The 18,192-nt window shown below is 33.2% G+C and overlaps 2 protein-coding genes and 1 long non-coding RNA gene across 3 annotated transcripts; all 3 read left to right on the top strand.

Annotated features, from left to right (window-relative positions):
- On the top strand, window positions 1,538-4,835 carry LOC109346491 (protein TONNEAU 1a-like). Its single transcript, XM_019586074.1, has 8 exons — window positions 1,538-1,768; window positions 1,896-2,028; window positions 2,602-2,690; window positions 2,791-2,910; window positions 3,924-4,057; window positions 4,198-4,223; window positions 4,305-4,461; window positions 4,601-4,835. Exons 1-8 carry the CDS (start codon window positions 1,682-1,684, stop codon window positions 4,650-4,652), a joined length of 798 nt encoding a protein of 265 aa, XP_019441619.1. The 5' UTR covers window positions 1,538-1,681; the 3' UTR covers window positions 4,653-4,835.
- LOC109346490 lies at window positions 7,183-7,749 on the top strand. Its single transcript, XR_002107528.1, has 2 exons — window positions 7,183-7,375; window positions 7,515-7,749. It is a non-coding gene; the product is annotated as an uncharacterized LOC109346490 (long non-coding RNA).
- On the top strand, window positions 9,626-17,468 carry LOC109346488 (rab GTPase-activating protein 1-like). The gene is made up of 18 exons (XM_019586071.1): window positions 9,626-9,809; window positions 10,404-10,473; window positions 10,728-11,342; window positions 11,431-11,619; window positions 11,743-11,856; window positions 12,230-12,288; window positions 12,525-12,591; window positions 12,694-12,745; window positions 12,855-12,947; window positions 13,079-13,162; window positions 13,278-13,639; window positions 14,335-14,396; window positions 15,179-15,248; window positions 15,598-15,678; window positions 15,758-15,859; window positions 16,521-16,636; window positions 16,893-17,001; window positions 17,119-17,468. The coding sequence occupies exons 1-18, from the start codon at window positions 9,769-9,771 to the stop codon at window positions 17,245-17,247; spliced, it is 2,415 nt and encodes an 804-aa protein (XP_019441616.1). The 5' UTR covers window positions 9,626-9,768; the 3' UTR covers window positions 17,248-17,468.

Raw genomic sequence — 18,192 nt, 5'->3', positions numbered from 1 at the left:
AAGCAAACAAAGCAAAGGCAACAATGCTTAAATGCACAATAGTCACATAGACACAGGGTACAATGAAAAGAAAAACGTTTTTTTGAGAGTGGACATTATCCTGGGATACATATGACGTAATATTTCCTTGTATTATTATACAATATAAGTAATTATATTCTATCTTATAAGTAACATTGAAGTTAATATTAAATGTAATTTAAAATTGTATGTATGTTGTTTCATCAATAATTAAAATTTAAGGAGTAATTAGGAAAGAAAAATAGTTTACAGTGTCTACTTATAAAACACATAATGTTTAAGGAGATTTTGTGAACTTTTCTTTAATAATAATAATATTGAAGCAATTGTTCCTTAGGAGCAAACCAATCCTTTTAAGACATTATAATAAAAATCTCCTAACATCTCTGTGATACGTAGTTGGTGTAAAGGATAAGAGACTCTTCCTTTAGAAACAGTCGTTTTTATTATTCTCCATCTACCTCTAATGCTAATTACTTAATTTGATGGTTTATTATGCTTGAGATCTCTTTTACATCCTATGTATAATTTATCGTACATAACTTCGCATAATTATGTCATTCTCAACTCCACTTAATCCATATTTTGGATCAAATCATTTTTGAGAGAGAAATCAACATGATGATTCTAAACTATCACTTTCAAACATTTCAACCAACGATGGAGAAGAATAATTCATAACACCAATAAACTATTATGCCCTTTCTAATCAGTTCGATAAATTTGTGTTTTATTTTTTTTATAGATCTCACCAGACACCACTATCAAGTTCCGACGATGAACAATTGAGATACATCACCATGCAAATCAAGATGATATGTTTCTAAATTTTGTTGTCTTTATATCTCAAATCAATCGTATCATTTTTTAATTGATTCAGAACATAATGAGACAATTGATTTATACTTAGACAAAGGTTGAGAGGATAAAAAGATGTTGTGCACCATGGGATGAGATACCATGTCAATAAGTTACAACAATATGTTGTGGGAAAAACTACATCTGAGGATTGATCAATTAGACTAAAGTTTATAATAATAAAATTTAAAAGAAAACTTTTGGGCACTAATCAGGAATTTTTTTTTTCTCCAGGAATTTTAACTTTGTCTAGAAAAAAATTAAATGGAGGAAAATGGTACAAGTGTTCTGTAATTTTCAATTATTTCAAATAATCCATTAATACTTCTTATATATATTTATTAGCATTTTGGCAGGCATTGTTGTGCCACTTCAATTCATATTTTTAATCCAATAAATTTATTACTACAGAATAATAGTAATGTTTATATAATTATATATGATCATTTTTAAAAATTGATATATAAAACTTAATATGAATATAAAAATATCAATAAGGATGAAATAGGAAAAAAATGTAATTTACATTTACAATTACTAGTTCAGGCATAGAGTAGAATAAAAAATAAAAAGTGAGACATTAGTAATTAGTTTCATTCAATAATAAAACATAATAAAAGAAGGGGTTATTAAAAAAAACATAACAAAAGAAATGTATCAATAACGCTGTCGAATCCATGAATTAAGCTTCATCCCTTTTTCATTCTCAATTTCTCATCCTATTCCTTTTCTTCCTTCATTTCTCTTCCTCTGTCATTCATTGCATTCGAAAAACAGAACAAGAAAAAGTTGATTTTTGAGAATGGATGATTATACTCGTGAAATGATGGACCTCAAGACTCTCGTTACCCGCACTCTCGAGAAGAAAGGTGTTCTCGCCAGGATTCGTGTTTGTTCTTCTTTCTATCTTCTTTAATTTCATGTATTCATTATCTAGGTTAAGGTTAATTGGATCAATTTGTAGGTGAAATTGTACGATTCGTTATGGTTAAATTAGGGTTCATTGTGTTTCTCAGGCTGAACTTAGAGCGAGTGTGTTTGAGGCTATTGAAGAGGAAGATCGGGTAATTGGGAAGGATGAAGGTTTGCCTACTGCATTGCTTGCTAGTTGCAATGATCGTGCTAAACATCTTCATGCTTCTCCTTCAGGTTACTTTCTATCTTTTAATTAGGTTTCACTGTTTAGGATTTTTTTAAAATTAATGATTTTTGGCAGAAATGTTGTGGTGAGAAGCTGAAAATTTGCATTTTAGGTTTTAGCTTTTCGTTCCTGAAAAATCTTATTGTGGAGCCTTAAGCATTTCAAGTGATTTTTTAATGAAAAAATACTAAAAAAACAGGCCCAACATGAATTTGTGGAACCTCGTGTTTGCTTAGTGTTCTATAAAAGATGATTTTTCAAAAGTGTTTTTTGGTAGAAATGTTGCCGTGAGAAGCTAAAAAAGTCAGTTTCTCTGTTTCACTTTTCTTCTTCTTCATAATGATAAAGCCCATCATGCAAGCTTCCAATCGTTCCAAGTGATTTTGAATAAAAAAATGATTAAAAAAAAAGTATAAACAAACTGGCTCAAAATGAATGTTGTGGAACCCCTACCATATTTTGTTATTCATCTCATCAGATTGGGGGTGTTATCTTAAACTCTCTCAATATTCTAGTCTCTAATATGCTATTTACATCATTTCAACATGTATTTCATTCATGTTTTGGCATTCACCATGCAGGTAGACTCCTCACTGCACTGATTTGTGAATACCTAGACTGGGCGCAACTGAATCATACACTCAAAGTTTATCTTCCAGAATGCAATTTGGTAGTCAATCTTTTTTTTGGTTTTGCTAGTAGTTCTGATGATCTTCGGTATTGTGTTTAATTCTCGTAATGATCCTTTTGTTTGACTTTGTTCTTTTCAGGAAAAAGATTCTTGGAAGGCTGAGTTGAAAGAATTTAGTAACAAAAATGGATACGATCTCAACAGAAATGGAGATAGCCCTCTACTCTTGGATGTGCTTGAAGGATTCTTGAAGTTTGAGGTTTTTCATTTACTTCTTTATATCATTTTGTCATACTGTATCTTGCGTCTATGGTTAGAAGTGGTTTTTTATCTCAAGGTGTACGAATCAAGGCTGGTACATGCTGCAGTTTTATCTAGTCATGTCTAAGTTGAGCCTAACCACAGCCTCTGTTGAAATTTTCTATTTACTTCGAGCAAACAAGCACTTGCCATATTTATGAGATAGCCTGTGCTGTGAGCTAGTCTCTCTGCAGCCTTTTATATGCTGTGTATAGGATAACTTCAGCTTGGCTAGCTCCTAATCCCATTACAGTTGTATTCATATAGTAATGCTGTAGGACCTTTAGATTGGGTTAATGATAACTTTGAGAATTGCAGGGATGAATTTGAGACTTGTGACATTTCATATTTGGAAATTTTGGAAGGGAACCTAATGTAGTTAGGAGATTATGATTTATTGGTTAAAATCATACTCGATATTTTGGACAATTTTTAACAATGACCTTAAATTTTTGTGTATAGATTGCATAGATTAAAGGCTGCCTATATTAAGTAACATGTTCTTCTGGTGGTTCAAAGAAGCCCTTGAGCTGTAGTGTGTATGTGGCCTGTGCTCCCATGTGGCTGCAAGATAATGTGTACAAAGAAAATTAAGAAACTAGGTGTTTGCTTAAAATGGTACAAGTAATTGCTACTTTCCATTGATATATTGGGGAATTTGTCATTTGTCATGCACAATGTGAAAAGTAAATGAATTCAAACCTTTGGTGTTGATCATTACTTGTGTAAAGGGTGACCAAATGCATGAGGTTCCCACATAGTGGAGTCTGGGGAGGGTAAATATACGCAGTCTTACCCCTGCAAGCGGAGAGGCTGTTTCTAGGATTTGAACCCGTGACCTCATGGTCATTAAGCAACAACGTTACCGTTGCACCAAACTCACTGGTTATTACTTGTGTAAAGCATAAATTTTAGAACGGTTGCAAGTGTCTATGAAATTCTGATTTATTGCATGTGATTCATGCTTTGCAGAATTTATCACAAGCAAGGGCCAGTGGCAGGAGATTTACCACTTCGGAAACTGAGTCTTTGCCAAACTCAGAGTCCCGGAACATGCGAAGACCTTCTTCATCATCTGTTGTTGGTGGCTTACCTCCACTAGGAAGGTGCATAGCTAACCCCTTTTCCCTACAAATTGGTCAATTTCACCTTACTATTATTATTATTATTTTACTTTTGGTGTTCCTACCTCATCTCTATGTCATTGCCATTCTCACATGTTTTATATAATACACATTTGTTGCAGGGCTGTTCCTTCATCTCAGGGATCTGGTGGGTATTTACTGCCGTTGGCTCTTACCTTACTCTATTTGTTTTCCTGAAATTTCCTAATTTGAATTGTATTGTATTCAGATAGAAGAGGAGGATCCTCCACTTCTTCTTATAGGAAGGATGAGTACAATTGGCGATATGACAATGATGAACTTGCTGACAACGTAATTCAAGCTTCAAATGCTTTGGAAAATCTTCAGTTGGACAGAAAAGCTCGGAATCTAACATCTTCTTGGCGGTTGGTTCTGATGCAACTCTATTTTTTTCTTCTTTTTTTTACTCTAAACATTTTGATTTTAGATTTTATCACCATCTCAATGCTTTGCTCTGATGGAATTCAAAGCACTAATATTTTTTGATTGGGTTTGCTACTGCAGACATGCCGGCGACGGAATCAGTGAGGATGATGGCAGGTCTGATCATGTTTAGGGACATTGTGTGTGTAACTGTAGTATGTCCGTGTGTTTTAATGTTCAATTCTGCCTCTATGATTGAAAGGGCCTAATTTTTATGTAAGATCATTTAATTGTGATGTTTAGTCCTTTCTCTGTCACAAACTCCCTTCTGGCTTATATTTGAGAATTTTATCTATTTTAGGTGTTGGTAATTTTAGCCCATGTTGCCAAAAATAAACAACCAATTGAGTGCCAAATATTTTAGTGTGTTGGTAATAGGAAGGAGCATATGCTATTGCACAACAATTATTCAAGCAAATAAGTTTGCCCAATGAATCTGAAATGAAAATAGGAAAGTTATAGTTTTTTAGTCACATGTATCCTCTACATAGATAATTTTATTGGATCTTGACTCAATATAGTTTTTAGGCATGTATGTTTACATATCAAAAAATAATGTATCTTGTTATAGGTTGAGTCCTGCCAAGCTGCAATCAAGATTAGTTTAGTTCGTATTCTTATTATGATATTCAGATATGGAATGGTTTATACCTTACGAGAAAATGGTAAAATATTACTTATAAAAGATGTAAATTTATTCGGTTTATTATGGTTTAAGACCTTCATCAAACAACACAAATTTCTGTTGGTAAAAGTTGTGGCAAAAGCTCCAGTTGATTGAATTAGAGAGATGCCAGTCCAAAGGGTGATTGAGATAGTAGGACATGTTGATATGGCACGTGCACTACTTTGTGTGCCATCACTTTCATGGACAAAGATTATTTGTCATCAATCGTGTTTCAGTTTCGTGTACTGGATTAATTAGATTTTAATAATTAATATAAAAATATTATCTTTTATATTTTAAATTTTTTTTTTCTTTAGGTGGCAATATATGATTGGTATATGACATAGTATTGAACACCCTTAGAAACATATGATCTTTATTCATCTTTCATTCAAGTCATAAGTAAGTCAGTGTAAAACATGTACTCTAGTAAAATGGTTGGAGTGAGACATGTTTTGTAAAGTGTAAACTCATTCATTGTTATTATATTCTTTTATAATGATACATGATTTACATATTTTGGGACATGCCCCAAAAGTTGCTTATCTCAATAAATATGAACAAACATTCCAGCAAATGCAACATAAATGGTTAATCAATGATGTGAACATGTGAAGGTGCGTTACAAGCGCAGCTAAGCACAGTAGTTAAATCCAATGAATTCCAATGTCGGGAAATTTTGGGGATCCTTGATCACATTAAACTGCAATACAAGTAAAATGGCAATTGATATTAAACATGTGTAAGCAGTGAAATTTGAAATAGAGAAAACAAAATTTATACTTAGATAATATGCTAGTTTGTTTTTTTATAATGTTATTTATATTTAATTATTATTGACTCTTAAAGATAAGTAATATAAACAACAGATTTAATATTATACACTGAAGTGTAAGATTTTTTTTTACATTATATAATACAAATCAATGGTAAATGATGTACTGATAGTGTAAAAAAATTTAGACTGTTAGTGTATGAATTTTACTCTATAAACAATGATAAATAATATATTGATTTGTGTGTAACCCTTACAAACATTACATTCTTAAAGTATATTTAAATATTATATGACTAGAACAGAAAGTAATTGGAAGATCAATTTTTTGCTTCTTCCCATGAATCCTGCTGTGAATTTAGTACAGTAAGTTAGATTCTCATACAAACGTTTCTTTTTCATAATAGTTTCGTTAAAAGGCAAACCAAACTTATGAGAAAATATCTATAGCATTTATTTATTAAATAAAAAAATAAACACCCTCATGGGAAAAACTTAAAACTGCTAACTAAAATGGGAGAAAGAAATCAAGAATAGAATACATGAAAAAAGTCAAATAATAATTCACCAAAAACTCCACAAAAGTAAAAAAGAAATACACCAGTATTAAACACAAATAAAATACAAAACCTTTTTGTTGATTAATTAGTGTGAAAAAACAAACAATACTTTTGCAAAAAATGAGACAAAAAAAAAACCTTTTTACCTTTTGGGACATGTAATAATAACGTGACGCCATTTTCGCTCTGATTTCTCTCCATACTAAACAACACACTAAAAACACTTTCAGTTGAAGAGAGAAAACGAAGGCGATAGCGAAATTGAAGAAGATTAAGATTTTCGCAACCGAAATTGTCTCACTTCAACGTTGATTATTCGGATCCAATCCTCAAATGAAGGCTATTAATCCTCTCATCACTTTCGAACACAAGAGGTACACGCGTTTCATACTCCTTCCGTTCTATTCGCTAGATCCTTCAATTTCACAATCCGTTTTCGATTTCGTTTTTTTTACTCAGCGGTTTACTTGGACTACTTCGTTTTAGTTTAATTATTACATTAAATTGTTACTGAATATTTTAAAGATCGATCTAGTTACAGTGAGGTTGAGTTTCTCGTTGAATAATGAGAATTTCAAATTTTGTTGTATATTTCCTTTTTTGGTTACTGAGTAATGAGAATTGGGACTGCCGTTGGCTCTTACCTTACTCTATTTGTTTTCCTGAAATTTCCTAATTTGAATTGTATTGTATTCAGATAGAAGAGGAGGATCCTCCACTTCTTCTTATAGGAAGGATGAGTACAATTGGCGATATGACAATGATGAACTTGCTGACAACGTAATTCAAGCTTCAAATGCTTTGGAAAATCTTCAGTTGGACAGAAAAGCTCGGAATCTAACATCTTCTTGGCGGTTGGTTCTGATGCAACTCTATTTTTTTCTTCTTTTTTTTACTCTAAACATTTTGATTTTAGATTTTATCACCATCTCAATGCTTTGCTCTGATGGAATTCAAAGCACTAATATTTTTTGATTGGGTTTGCTACTGCAGACATGCCGGCGACGGAATCAGTGAGGATGATGGCAGGTCTGATCATGTTTAGGGACATTGTGTGTGTAACTGTAGTATGTCCGTGTGTTTTAATGTTCAATTCTGCCTCTATGATTGAAAGGGCCTAATTTTTATGTAAGATCATTTAATTGTGATGTTTAGTCCTTTCTCTGTCACAAACTCCCTTCTGGCTTATATTTGAGAATTTTATCTATTTTAGGTGTTGGTAATTTTAGCCCATGTTGCCAAAAATAAACAACCAATTGAGTGCCAAATATTTTAGTGTGTTGGTAATAGGAAGGAGCATATGCTATTGCACAACAATTATTCAAGCAAATAAGTTTGCCCAATGAATCTGAAATGAAAATAGGAAAGTTATAGTTTTTTAGTCACATGTATCCTCTACATAGATAATTTTATTGGATCTTGACTCAATATAGTTTTTAGGCATGTATGTTTACATATCAAAAAATAATGTATCTTGTTATAGGTTGAGTCCTGCCAAGCTGCAATCAAGATTAGTTTAGTTCGTATTCTTATTATGATATTCAGATATGGAATGGTTTATACCTTACGAGAAAATGGTAAAATATTACTTATAAAAGATGTAAATTTATTCGGTTTATTATGGTTTAAGACCTTCATCAAACAACACAAATTTCTGTTGGTAAAAGTTGTGGCAAAAGCTCCAGTTGATTGAATTAGAGAGATGCCAGTCCAAAGGGTGATTGAGATAGTAGGACATGTTGATATGGCACGTGCACTACTTTGTGTGCCATCACTTTCATGGACAAAGATTATTTGTCATCAATCGTGTTTCAGTTTCGTGTACTGGATTAATTAGATTTTAATAATTAATATAAAAATATTATCTTTTATATTTTAAATTTTTTTTTTCTTTAGGTGGCAATATATGATTGGTATATGACATAGTATTGAACACCCTTAGAAACATATGATCTTTATTCATCTTTCATTCAAGTCATAAGTAAGTCAGTGTAAAACATGTACTCTAGTAAAATGGTTGGAGTGAGACATGTTTTGTAAAGTGTAAACTCATTCATTGTTATTATATTCTTTTATAATGATACATGATTTACATATTTTGGGACATGCCCCAAAAGTTGCTTATCTCAATAAATATGAACAAACATTCCAGCAAATGCAACATAAATGGTTAATCAATGATGTGAACATGTGAAGGTGCGTTACAAGCGCAGCTAAGCACAGTAGTTAAATCCAATGAATTCCAATGTCGGGAAATTTTGGGGATCCTTGATCACATTAAACTGCAATACAAGTAAAATGGCAATTGATATTAAACATGTGTAAGCAGTGAAATTTGAAATAGAGAAAACAAAATTTATACTTAGATAATATGCTAGTTTGTTTTTTTATAATGTTATTTATATTTAATTATTATTGACTCTTAAAGATAAGTAATATAAACAACAGATTTAATATTATACACTGAAGTGTAAGATTTTTTTTTACATTATATAATACAAATCAATGGTAAATGATGTACTGATAGTGTAAAAAAATTTAGACTGTTAGTGTATGAATTTTACTCTATAAACAATGATAAATAATATATTGATTTGTGTGTAACCCTTACAAACATTACATTCTTAAAGTATATTTAAATATTATATGACTAGAACAGAAAGTAATTGGAAGATCAATTTTTTGCTTCTTCCCATGAATCCTGCTGTGAATTTAGTACAGTAAGTTAGATTCTCATACAAACGTTTCTTTTTCATAATAGTTTCGTTAAAAGGCAAACCAAACTTATGAGAAAATATCTATAGCATTTATTTATTAAATAAAAAAATAAACACCCTCATGGGAAAAACTTAAAACTGCTAACTAAAATGGGAGAAAGAAATCAAGAATAGAATACATGAAAAAAGTCAAATAATAATTCACCAAAAACTCCACAAAAGTAAAAAAGAAATACACCAGTATTAAACACAAATAAAATACAAAACCTTTTTGTTGATTAATTAGTGTGAAAAAACAAACAATACTTTTGCAAAAAATGAGACAAAAAAAAAACCTTTTTACCTTTTGGGACATGTAATAATAACGTGACGCCATTTTCGCTCTGATTTCTCTCCATACTAAACAACACACTAAAAACACTTTCAGTTGAAGAGAGAAAACGAAGGCGATAGCGAAATTGAAGAAGATTAAGATTTTCGCAACCGAAATTGTCTCACTTCAACGTTGATTATTCGGATCCAATCCTCAAATGAAGGCTATTAATCCTCTCATCACTTTCGAACACAAGAGGTACACGCGTTTCATACTCCTTCCGTTCTATTCGCTAGATCCTTCAATTTCACAATCCGTTTTCGATTTCGTTTTTTTTACTCAGCGGTTTACTTGGACTACTTCGTTTTAGTTTAATTATTACATTAAATTGTTACTGAATATTTTAAAGATCGATCTAGTTACAGTGAGGTTGAGTTTCTCGTTGAATAATGAGAATTTCAAATTTTGTTGTATATTTCCTTTTTTGGTTACTGAGTAATGAGAATTGGGGTTTGTTCCGAGGCAATGACAATGCTGGGCGCTATGGAGTGGTAACTGGTAATTTGAGTTCGGCTTTGCTTAAAATCTTTGTTGAATTACTTAATTATTGTTAATATTTCCTTAAATTTGTGAATTTGTGATGGGTCAGTACACAAGAAAAGTTAATTGATAATTTGATAATTTAAAAGAAATTAAATTGACCAGTCATAAATTGTTGCCACATGCAATGGAACACCTGATTTTGTCAATTTCCTTAATTCTAATGGTTTTGGATTATGGTTTAGCTTGTGCTTATCTGTTTCTGTTTATAATTTGAAATTCGGAAGTTAAGTATTTTTTTAATGTAAACAGGGATGCATATGGATTTACTGTGCGGCCTCAGCATCTGCAAAGTTACCGTGAATATGCTAACATATACAAGGTCTTGTTGTGCTTTTAATTTATAATTACAACGTTGCCAATTATTTGAAGGGAATTTCTCTTTATACAAGTTGAAATTCGAAAAGGTTACAGCGATAGGTTTAGATATAAGCTTTATTACATGTTTGTGCAAATTGTTATTTATTCTTGAAGCTAAAACCTTATAACTTCGGAAGAATTGTTATTCAGTATCTGGATATAATAGTTTGAAGAGATTCTTTTTATAATTGTAACACTTCTCTATTGTGACTTCAGGAGGAAGAAGTGGAAAGGTCAGATCGATGGATATCATTTCTAGAAAGGCAGGCAGAGTCTTCTGAATTTGCCACAGACAGATTAGGTGTTGAGGAAGATGAGACGGTTTTGAGGGCTCAAGCCTCAGAGCAAGAAGCTGATGCTGGCACGGAGAAAGCTGTTGATGGAGATGAATTAGGCAGCCAGAAGCCTGGTTCTGATACTACAGCTGAAAATAATAGTCAGAAAGAGGAGACTGAAGTTGATAGAGTCCAATTATGGACAGAGATAAGACCATCTCTTCGTTCTATCGAGGATATGATGAGCATTCGCGTAAAGAAGAAAACTGTGTCAATGAAAAATATTGGAAACAAGAAGCGCCTGTTAAAAGATGAACAGATTGTTGGAGATGGGAAATCACTATCTCATACTGATGGATTTGTGGAAGACTCTGATGATGAGTTCTATGATGTTGAGAGGTCAGATCCTAGTCCCGATACACCTATAGTTGATGGCACGAGTGCCTCTGCAAATGGTATTGCTGCTGACACTGGAACACTAGAGGCTTCATTTCCTTGGAAAGAAGAGTTGGAAGTTCTTGTTCGTGGAGGAGTGCCAATGGCGTTGAGGGGAGAGGTTTGGTTTTGTTTACTTGAGATATATATTTATTGTGTGGTTTATCTATTTTTGTTGAGTTACCCTCTTGTTTGTTATTGTGCTTCAGCTTTGGCAAACTTTTGTGGGTGTAAAAGCAAGGCGTAGGGAGAAGTATTATCAGAATCTGCTAGCTTCAGAGAATGATTCTGAAAGAAAAATGGATCAGCAAAGCATGCAGCAGTCAACTGACAATAATGGGAAAACCACTGCAGATCCTGTATTTGTGTCAGAAAAATGGAAAGGGCAGATTGAGAAGGTTTTTTCCCTGTGATATTTGACTCTCACCATTCCTAAAGTTGTGATATTATTCTCTTTATGACTGAAGAAAATAAGTTTCTTGATTAGAAGTCCACAATTGTTATCTTTTTCATTTCTACAGGACCTGCCACGAACATTTCCTGGTCACCCTGCTCTGGACGAGGATGGTAGAAATGCTCTGCGGCGATTACTTACTGCATATGCTCGACATAATCCCTCAGTTGGTTACTGCCAGGTCCTTGCTTCTGAAAAGAGTTTCATTCTTCATTTTATCCTACTAATTTTTCAGTATGGTTGTGATGAGTTGTATCTCAAAAGCTAACTGTCAAATGATCATTGAAGATATCTAAATGGAACAAGCAAGTACCGTTTAGGTACCATGCTTCAAGGTGCTAAGGGGGCCCAATGTTTAAGGGACACCTTTAATATCTGTGCTGTGTATGCTTCATGAACATTAATGATCTCTCCTATAACGATAACATGGACAATGAAATGATTGAAGCGAAATTTTTTTAATTTATTATATGCCTATCTACACAGACATGTCATTTATGTTCATGACAGCTGTGACTCACTGACTGAGCCTGTTCGGATAATTTACACTGCAGGCCATGAATTTTTTTGCTGGTTTATTGCTGCTTTTGATGCCTGAAGAAAATGCATTTTGGTAGGTCCTAAGAATATAACTGCTTTACTAAGATTTCTCAAGCACATTTCAAAATGTTCACTTTACACAGTATATATATATACTATGGGTAGAGCAGCACCGTTATAGTTGTTTCTTTATTTGATGACAACTGTTATCCTTAAGGAATGCCTGACTGATTGCTTCATGCTTATGCAGCATCTTTATATTTCGTATTTTACGTAACTACATATTTTATCACTTATACTTTGCTTCAGGACCTTGATGGGAATTTTAGATGATTACTTTGATGGTTATTATTCTGAGGAAATGTTAGAATCTCAGGTATTGATTCTTATACTATATTCTCTTAGTAAAGTCAATAATACATACTAATAACCGTTGTTAAGACCTTAGAGGTGTTCAAATACATTTTGATTTTATCAGGTGGATCAACTTGTTTTCGAGGAGTTGGTGCGGGAGAGGTTTCCCAAACTAGGTTTGTGAACTGTTTTCTGTCAGTATATATATGAATTCACCAGTGAATTTAGTTTCTGGTTCCATTCTTTGTTTTTAATTCCTTTTGTGTACTTCTTGTGCTTGTGCAGCCAATCATCTAGATTACCTGGGAGTGCAGGTAGCATGGGTTACTGGACCATGGTTCCTTTCCATTTTTGTGAACATGCTTCCTTGGGAAAGTGGTCAGGTTTTATGCTTTATCTATTGAGTAGCATAGCTTAGTCTTATTTCATAAAAGATCCGATATGAAATGAGCATTTGTTGCCGGTAGTTTGAGCCTCCTTCTGATCTATTGTAATTCTTTGGACTTCAGTTCTTCGAGTATGGGATGTGCTTCTTTTTGAAGGAAACCGAGTGATGCTATTTAAAACCGCTGTTGCTTTAGTGGATCTATATGGTACTGGGTGAAAATGTTTGTTGATTCAAACTATATGCCTTGTTCTTGGAAAAACTAAACTATTGATGCTGAAGCTGTTCATATCTTCATGAGACAATTTCACTGTTTCTTGTAGGTCCAGCATTGGTAACAACTAAGGATGCTGGAGATGCAGTTACTTTACTCCAGTCATTGTCTGGCTCCACTTTTGATAGCAGTAAGCTTGTATTGACAGCTTGCATGGCTTACCAAAATATAAATGAATTTACATTGCAAGAGCTTAGGAATAAGCATCGTCCAGCTGTACTAGCTGCAGTTGAAGAAAGATCAAAAGGGCTTAAAGATTGGAGGGATTCTAAGGGCCTGGCATCGAAGCTTTTGTGTTTTAAAGAGCAATCAGGGAGTTTATCTCGTTCAGAGTCCACTAATGCGGATGATATTTTGATCAGTCTGACCGGGGAGGGTGAGATAGATTCCGTTCCAGATCTTCAAGAGCAGGTCACCTTTGTACTGTCCTTCCTGTTATCCCTCCCCCCATATTAGATCATAATGAAGTTGAATGATGCATTTGTGTTGTTATCATCAGCATAAACAAAACTCTCAATTTTAGACAGAAGATAAAAAATGGGAGTCAGTTTTGGGAACCCACTAATGATTGTATTTTAAGTATGGTTTGCAGGCTGTCAAGGATAATTACTGTCCTCAGCTGATCCAGGCTCAAACATTTACCTTTATGAACTTCAAATTTTCACTTATCACAATTATGTTTTTTTATCTATAATTAATTCTGTGCCTTACATCTTATCAGAGTTGGGCATTATTTTGGTACATTATTCCTTAAACTACAAATTATGTGATATCGTAGGATAGTCTGTTCCAACCTGAAATTGATGTTCATGTTGGTTCTGTTTTACCTTGGGAAAATTATGACCATTAATGAGTTATTTAATTATCATCATATCCCTTTACTTTGAAAAAACTAATTTAAGAGGTACGGTACAATAAATACATGCTGGGAAACTACAACATGAAGGGGAGAATTTGTTTGATAGGTTTCTTGATCTTTATGCCCATTCTATTAAGAAATATTTGTTGATAATCCAACCTTTATATGAATTCCCATCTTTTTTTTGGTACTACCAAAAAAAAATTTGATGTTAAGTCATTGATCTTATGTTGGCAATTCCATGCAGATTGTCTGCTTGAAGGATGTACTTTGCAGATTACTAGAGGAGAAAAGATCAGCTATTCTCATGTACTTTAAATGATATTTGCTCTGCTGTTTCTTACAATCTTGCAGTAGTGTGAATTTCTCTGATCTGATCTAAATTATATGGCCATTTCCATAAAGCATCGTCTATACCTTATATAATTATATATTACATGCCTAGGCTTGTTGTCTAGACAAATAATGATTATATATTACATGCCTAGGCTTGTTGTCTAGACAAATAATGACATGTGAACAAAGATTAACAGTCATATAGTCTTATCTGGTTGAGCGCAAATGTTGATTTACTGGGTTATGATTAATGAAGAAGATAAAATCTGGAATTTTAAAGTAAAAAAGGGCAGCCCACTGCATGAGGTTCCACTTAGTGGGGTATGGGGAGGGTAGATGTGTACAGGCTTACCCCCACAAACGGAGAGGTTGTTTCTAGGATTTAGAGTATGGGAAATTATTGCATGTGACTTTATATTCTGAGCTGAGGCATGGGCATGGGCATGGGTATTAGGGTGGGATTATTTTTATTTTTGGCATTTTTATTGGAAAACGATGATCCTACCCATTAACCACTCGAGTTATCAACCCACTTATAAAGTGGTTGATGGTTAAATATTTAATGAAAGGATTAACAACTCGAGTCATTAATGGATTCTCCTTTATAAATACAATGGTTCTTGATACTAATTATTCCTTTTCCCTTAAATACACAAGTTTCTATATTTTTTATGTTATTTGAGCTTTCCACTAAAATTTTGAGATTCACTTTTTGCATATGGTGTTTATGCCTTTCAATTTCTTCCCTTTATCAGAGCGGAGGAGCTTGAATCAGCATTAATGGAGATAGTCAAGCACGATAATAGGCGGCAACTGAGTGCCAAGGTAAGTCACGAGTCTAGAAGGGATTTTTGCTTCTTACATCATGATATTTGCATTGTGTTTCTTATCTATCTGCTTGTTTTTCTCACCATGCTGTGATCACTAAAGTGTAAACGTTTCACTTTTTATAGTGATCAATGAATGGCTAGTATGATCCACATATATGCCAAAATTAGTGGGGTTGATTGCTTGGTGTGTTCCTTTTTGTTATGCCTACTGCCCTGCTACTTGAAATCGGCTGTGATGCATTTAGTAAATTACTATTATGTGAATTTAGTTAACTAGATGCCTTCTATTTGCATTCTAATTTGTTCTTTGAGAAGTTGATGTATGTAATTCTTATCATCGTCAGGTTGAGCAACTAGAGCAAGAGGTTGCTGAGCTTCGACGGGCACTTGCTGATAAGCAAGAACAGGAAAATGCTATGCTTCAGGTCTCATTTACATGGTGTTTTATTTTTTCCTTAGGAGAAATATGCTTTCTTTTGTCATGTAATGTTTATTGCTGGCTAGGTCTTAATGCGGGTGGAGCAAGAGCAAAAGGTGACTGAGGATGCTCGCAGATTTGCTGAGCAAGATGCAGCAGCACAAAGATATGCTGCCCAAGTGATTCAGGTTAACTTTTTTCTTTTTCTATTTCCTTGTATTCTCGGGTTATGGAAATCAACCATTGGGTTAATCAGTTGCATGTTTTTGGTTCATTTGTATCATCTAATGTTCTATTACTTGGGGTACTATTTAGGGGTGCTTTAGAGTTTAACTTGTTGCTATGTTCCTGCGAATAACTGCATTTTCCCAGGTTTCAGAAGCTGTTAAGACATTTCCTAGATCTTCTAGTCTTGTAGTTCCTGAATTTGGGCATCAATGTATTATAATAGTGGATCGCATCTATGCTGAAATTTAATAATTTTGCATTTATTCTGGCATTGGCTATAGGCTTGAATACCACTATATCTGTAAGTAAATACTGACACTTCAGCTTTGTAGGAAGTGCAATTGTAACATGGATTGTTCACTTTTGTGATTATAATTTGAAATCTTCAAAATAATAGTGTTGTTTCGCCTTTTCATCTTTTCAAATTAGCCTTTTTGTGGGGTTGGGCGTTAAAAAATTAACATTTATAATGTCATCTTTTCTAATTGCACAAATTTTTTGTATTATAAATCTGCATGCTTATCTACAAATTTTGTCAAGTCCATGTTAATGTTTCCTTATATTGCTAAATTTTCACACTTCAACAACTCAAAATTGTAAATTTTATTTATTGTTTTTCAGGAAAAGTATGAAGAAGCAACTGCAGCACTTGATGAGATGGAGAGGAGAGCAGTTATTGCAGAATCTATGCTGGAGGCAACATTGCAGTATCAGTCTGATCAAGTTAAACTGCAACGGTCTGTTATAAGTTTTTGAAATATCCATTCTTTACTGTGTTCCCCACATTTTTGGTGTGTATGGTTTTGGATTTAATCCTACTCTATGAAAACTTCGCAAGAAACTTCTGTTGTGATTCTAACATAAGATTTCAACTTCTTTGTCTTCTATACAATAAAATGCCAAAATGAGAATCACTGCTTTATATTTTTTATGCACCAAGCTCTTTATGGGGTAACTTGACCTTATACCTTCTTCATGGTTTATACTTTATAGATCCTCACAGCCACAGTCTCCAGCATCGGAAAACAATCAAAAGACTATAACTGATGGCCCTGCTAAGAGGATAGGTTTGTTTGGATTTGGATGGGGTGATCGAAACAAGGTTGGTCTCAGCAGACATTGAAGAAGATTCAACGTTTTATGAATATTTCACTTACTATAGTCACTGGCGTGTGTTCCTTTGTTGTGGTTGATAACCTAAATTTGTTGACTGCAATAGGGAAAACCCACTGTGGACAAGCCCATCGCCGAGGAACAAAGTGCAATCAATAAGCCCATCGCTGAGGCAAAAAGTGCAACGAACCAACAAGAGAAAGACGCGAATGGCCTTAAAGTACAGGACGAATAGGAAATGAGATAGTACCATGACCTTCTCTGTCCTTGGCAAGAGGTTTGAGGAGCAAGTAGTTAATTCCTTTTCCTTGTCGGTTATTTTTGTTTAAGGTGAACATATCTTTCGTATTCATTAATTGTTTGTTCTTTACGATGAAATAATAGAATAATAGTAATTGGAAAGAAAGCGTACAAACAAGGTCAATTGTATATGCGTTTGTTCCATGAGTAAATCTTGAAATTTGTCCTCTAAATATACAAGTTTATCAACTTGTTCATCCAAAAATTAGAGTCAAAAGATAAATCCTTCAAAGATTAAAAGTCTCTCATATATCCTTTGGCCGGATACTAGAAAGAGTATTTTAAAATATAAATACAAATTACGGGACTGCTAACTTCCATTGGCAAACTATGAGATCATTGATTCCAAAAAAAGTAATTTAATACAAGTATGTATTGATGGTATATAAATCTTATTCATAAATTTATACTCTTAGTTGAAGATGAACAGTTCAAATACTACAAATTTGTGTGGTCCTCAGGTCAAATAAAACTAACGCTTTAACAATTAATTCACTAAGCACTAAGCATTTGTTTAGAATGGTAGAGTTGGAGAAGAAAGAAAAGAGGGAGAGAAGTTGAAGCTAGAAATTTCTTTCACTCCCATTATTAAGAGAAAGTTAGAAGAGGAAGAGAAACTTTAACCATACAAGGATTTGTTGTACCAAATAATGTTCCAAACTATATCAATTGATAATATTAATTAAAATTATAACATTTATTTTTAATTATAAAATTATAATATTCTTTATAATAAAAATAATATCAAGTCAGAGAGCAATTATGAAGAGGAGGGATAAACAAAGAATCCTCATAAGCAAAAAGAATAAAACAGAAAACGTCAAACCAAGAAAATAGAGAAAATCAATTCCATGGAATTTATATATATATATATATATAT

The sequence above is a fragment of the Lupinus angustifolius genome, chromosome LG04 (assembly GCF_001865875.1).
Source record: "Lupinus angustifolius cultivar Tanjil chromosome LG04, LupAngTanjil_v1.0, whole genome shotgun sequence".
Taxonomy (NCBI): Eukaryota; Viridiplantae; Streptophyta; class Magnoliopsida; order Fabales; family Fabaceae; genus Lupinus; species Lupinus angustifolius.
The sequence above is the reverse complement of the archived record's forward strand: the minus strand, read 5'-3'. Positions and strand labels throughout refer to the sequence as shown.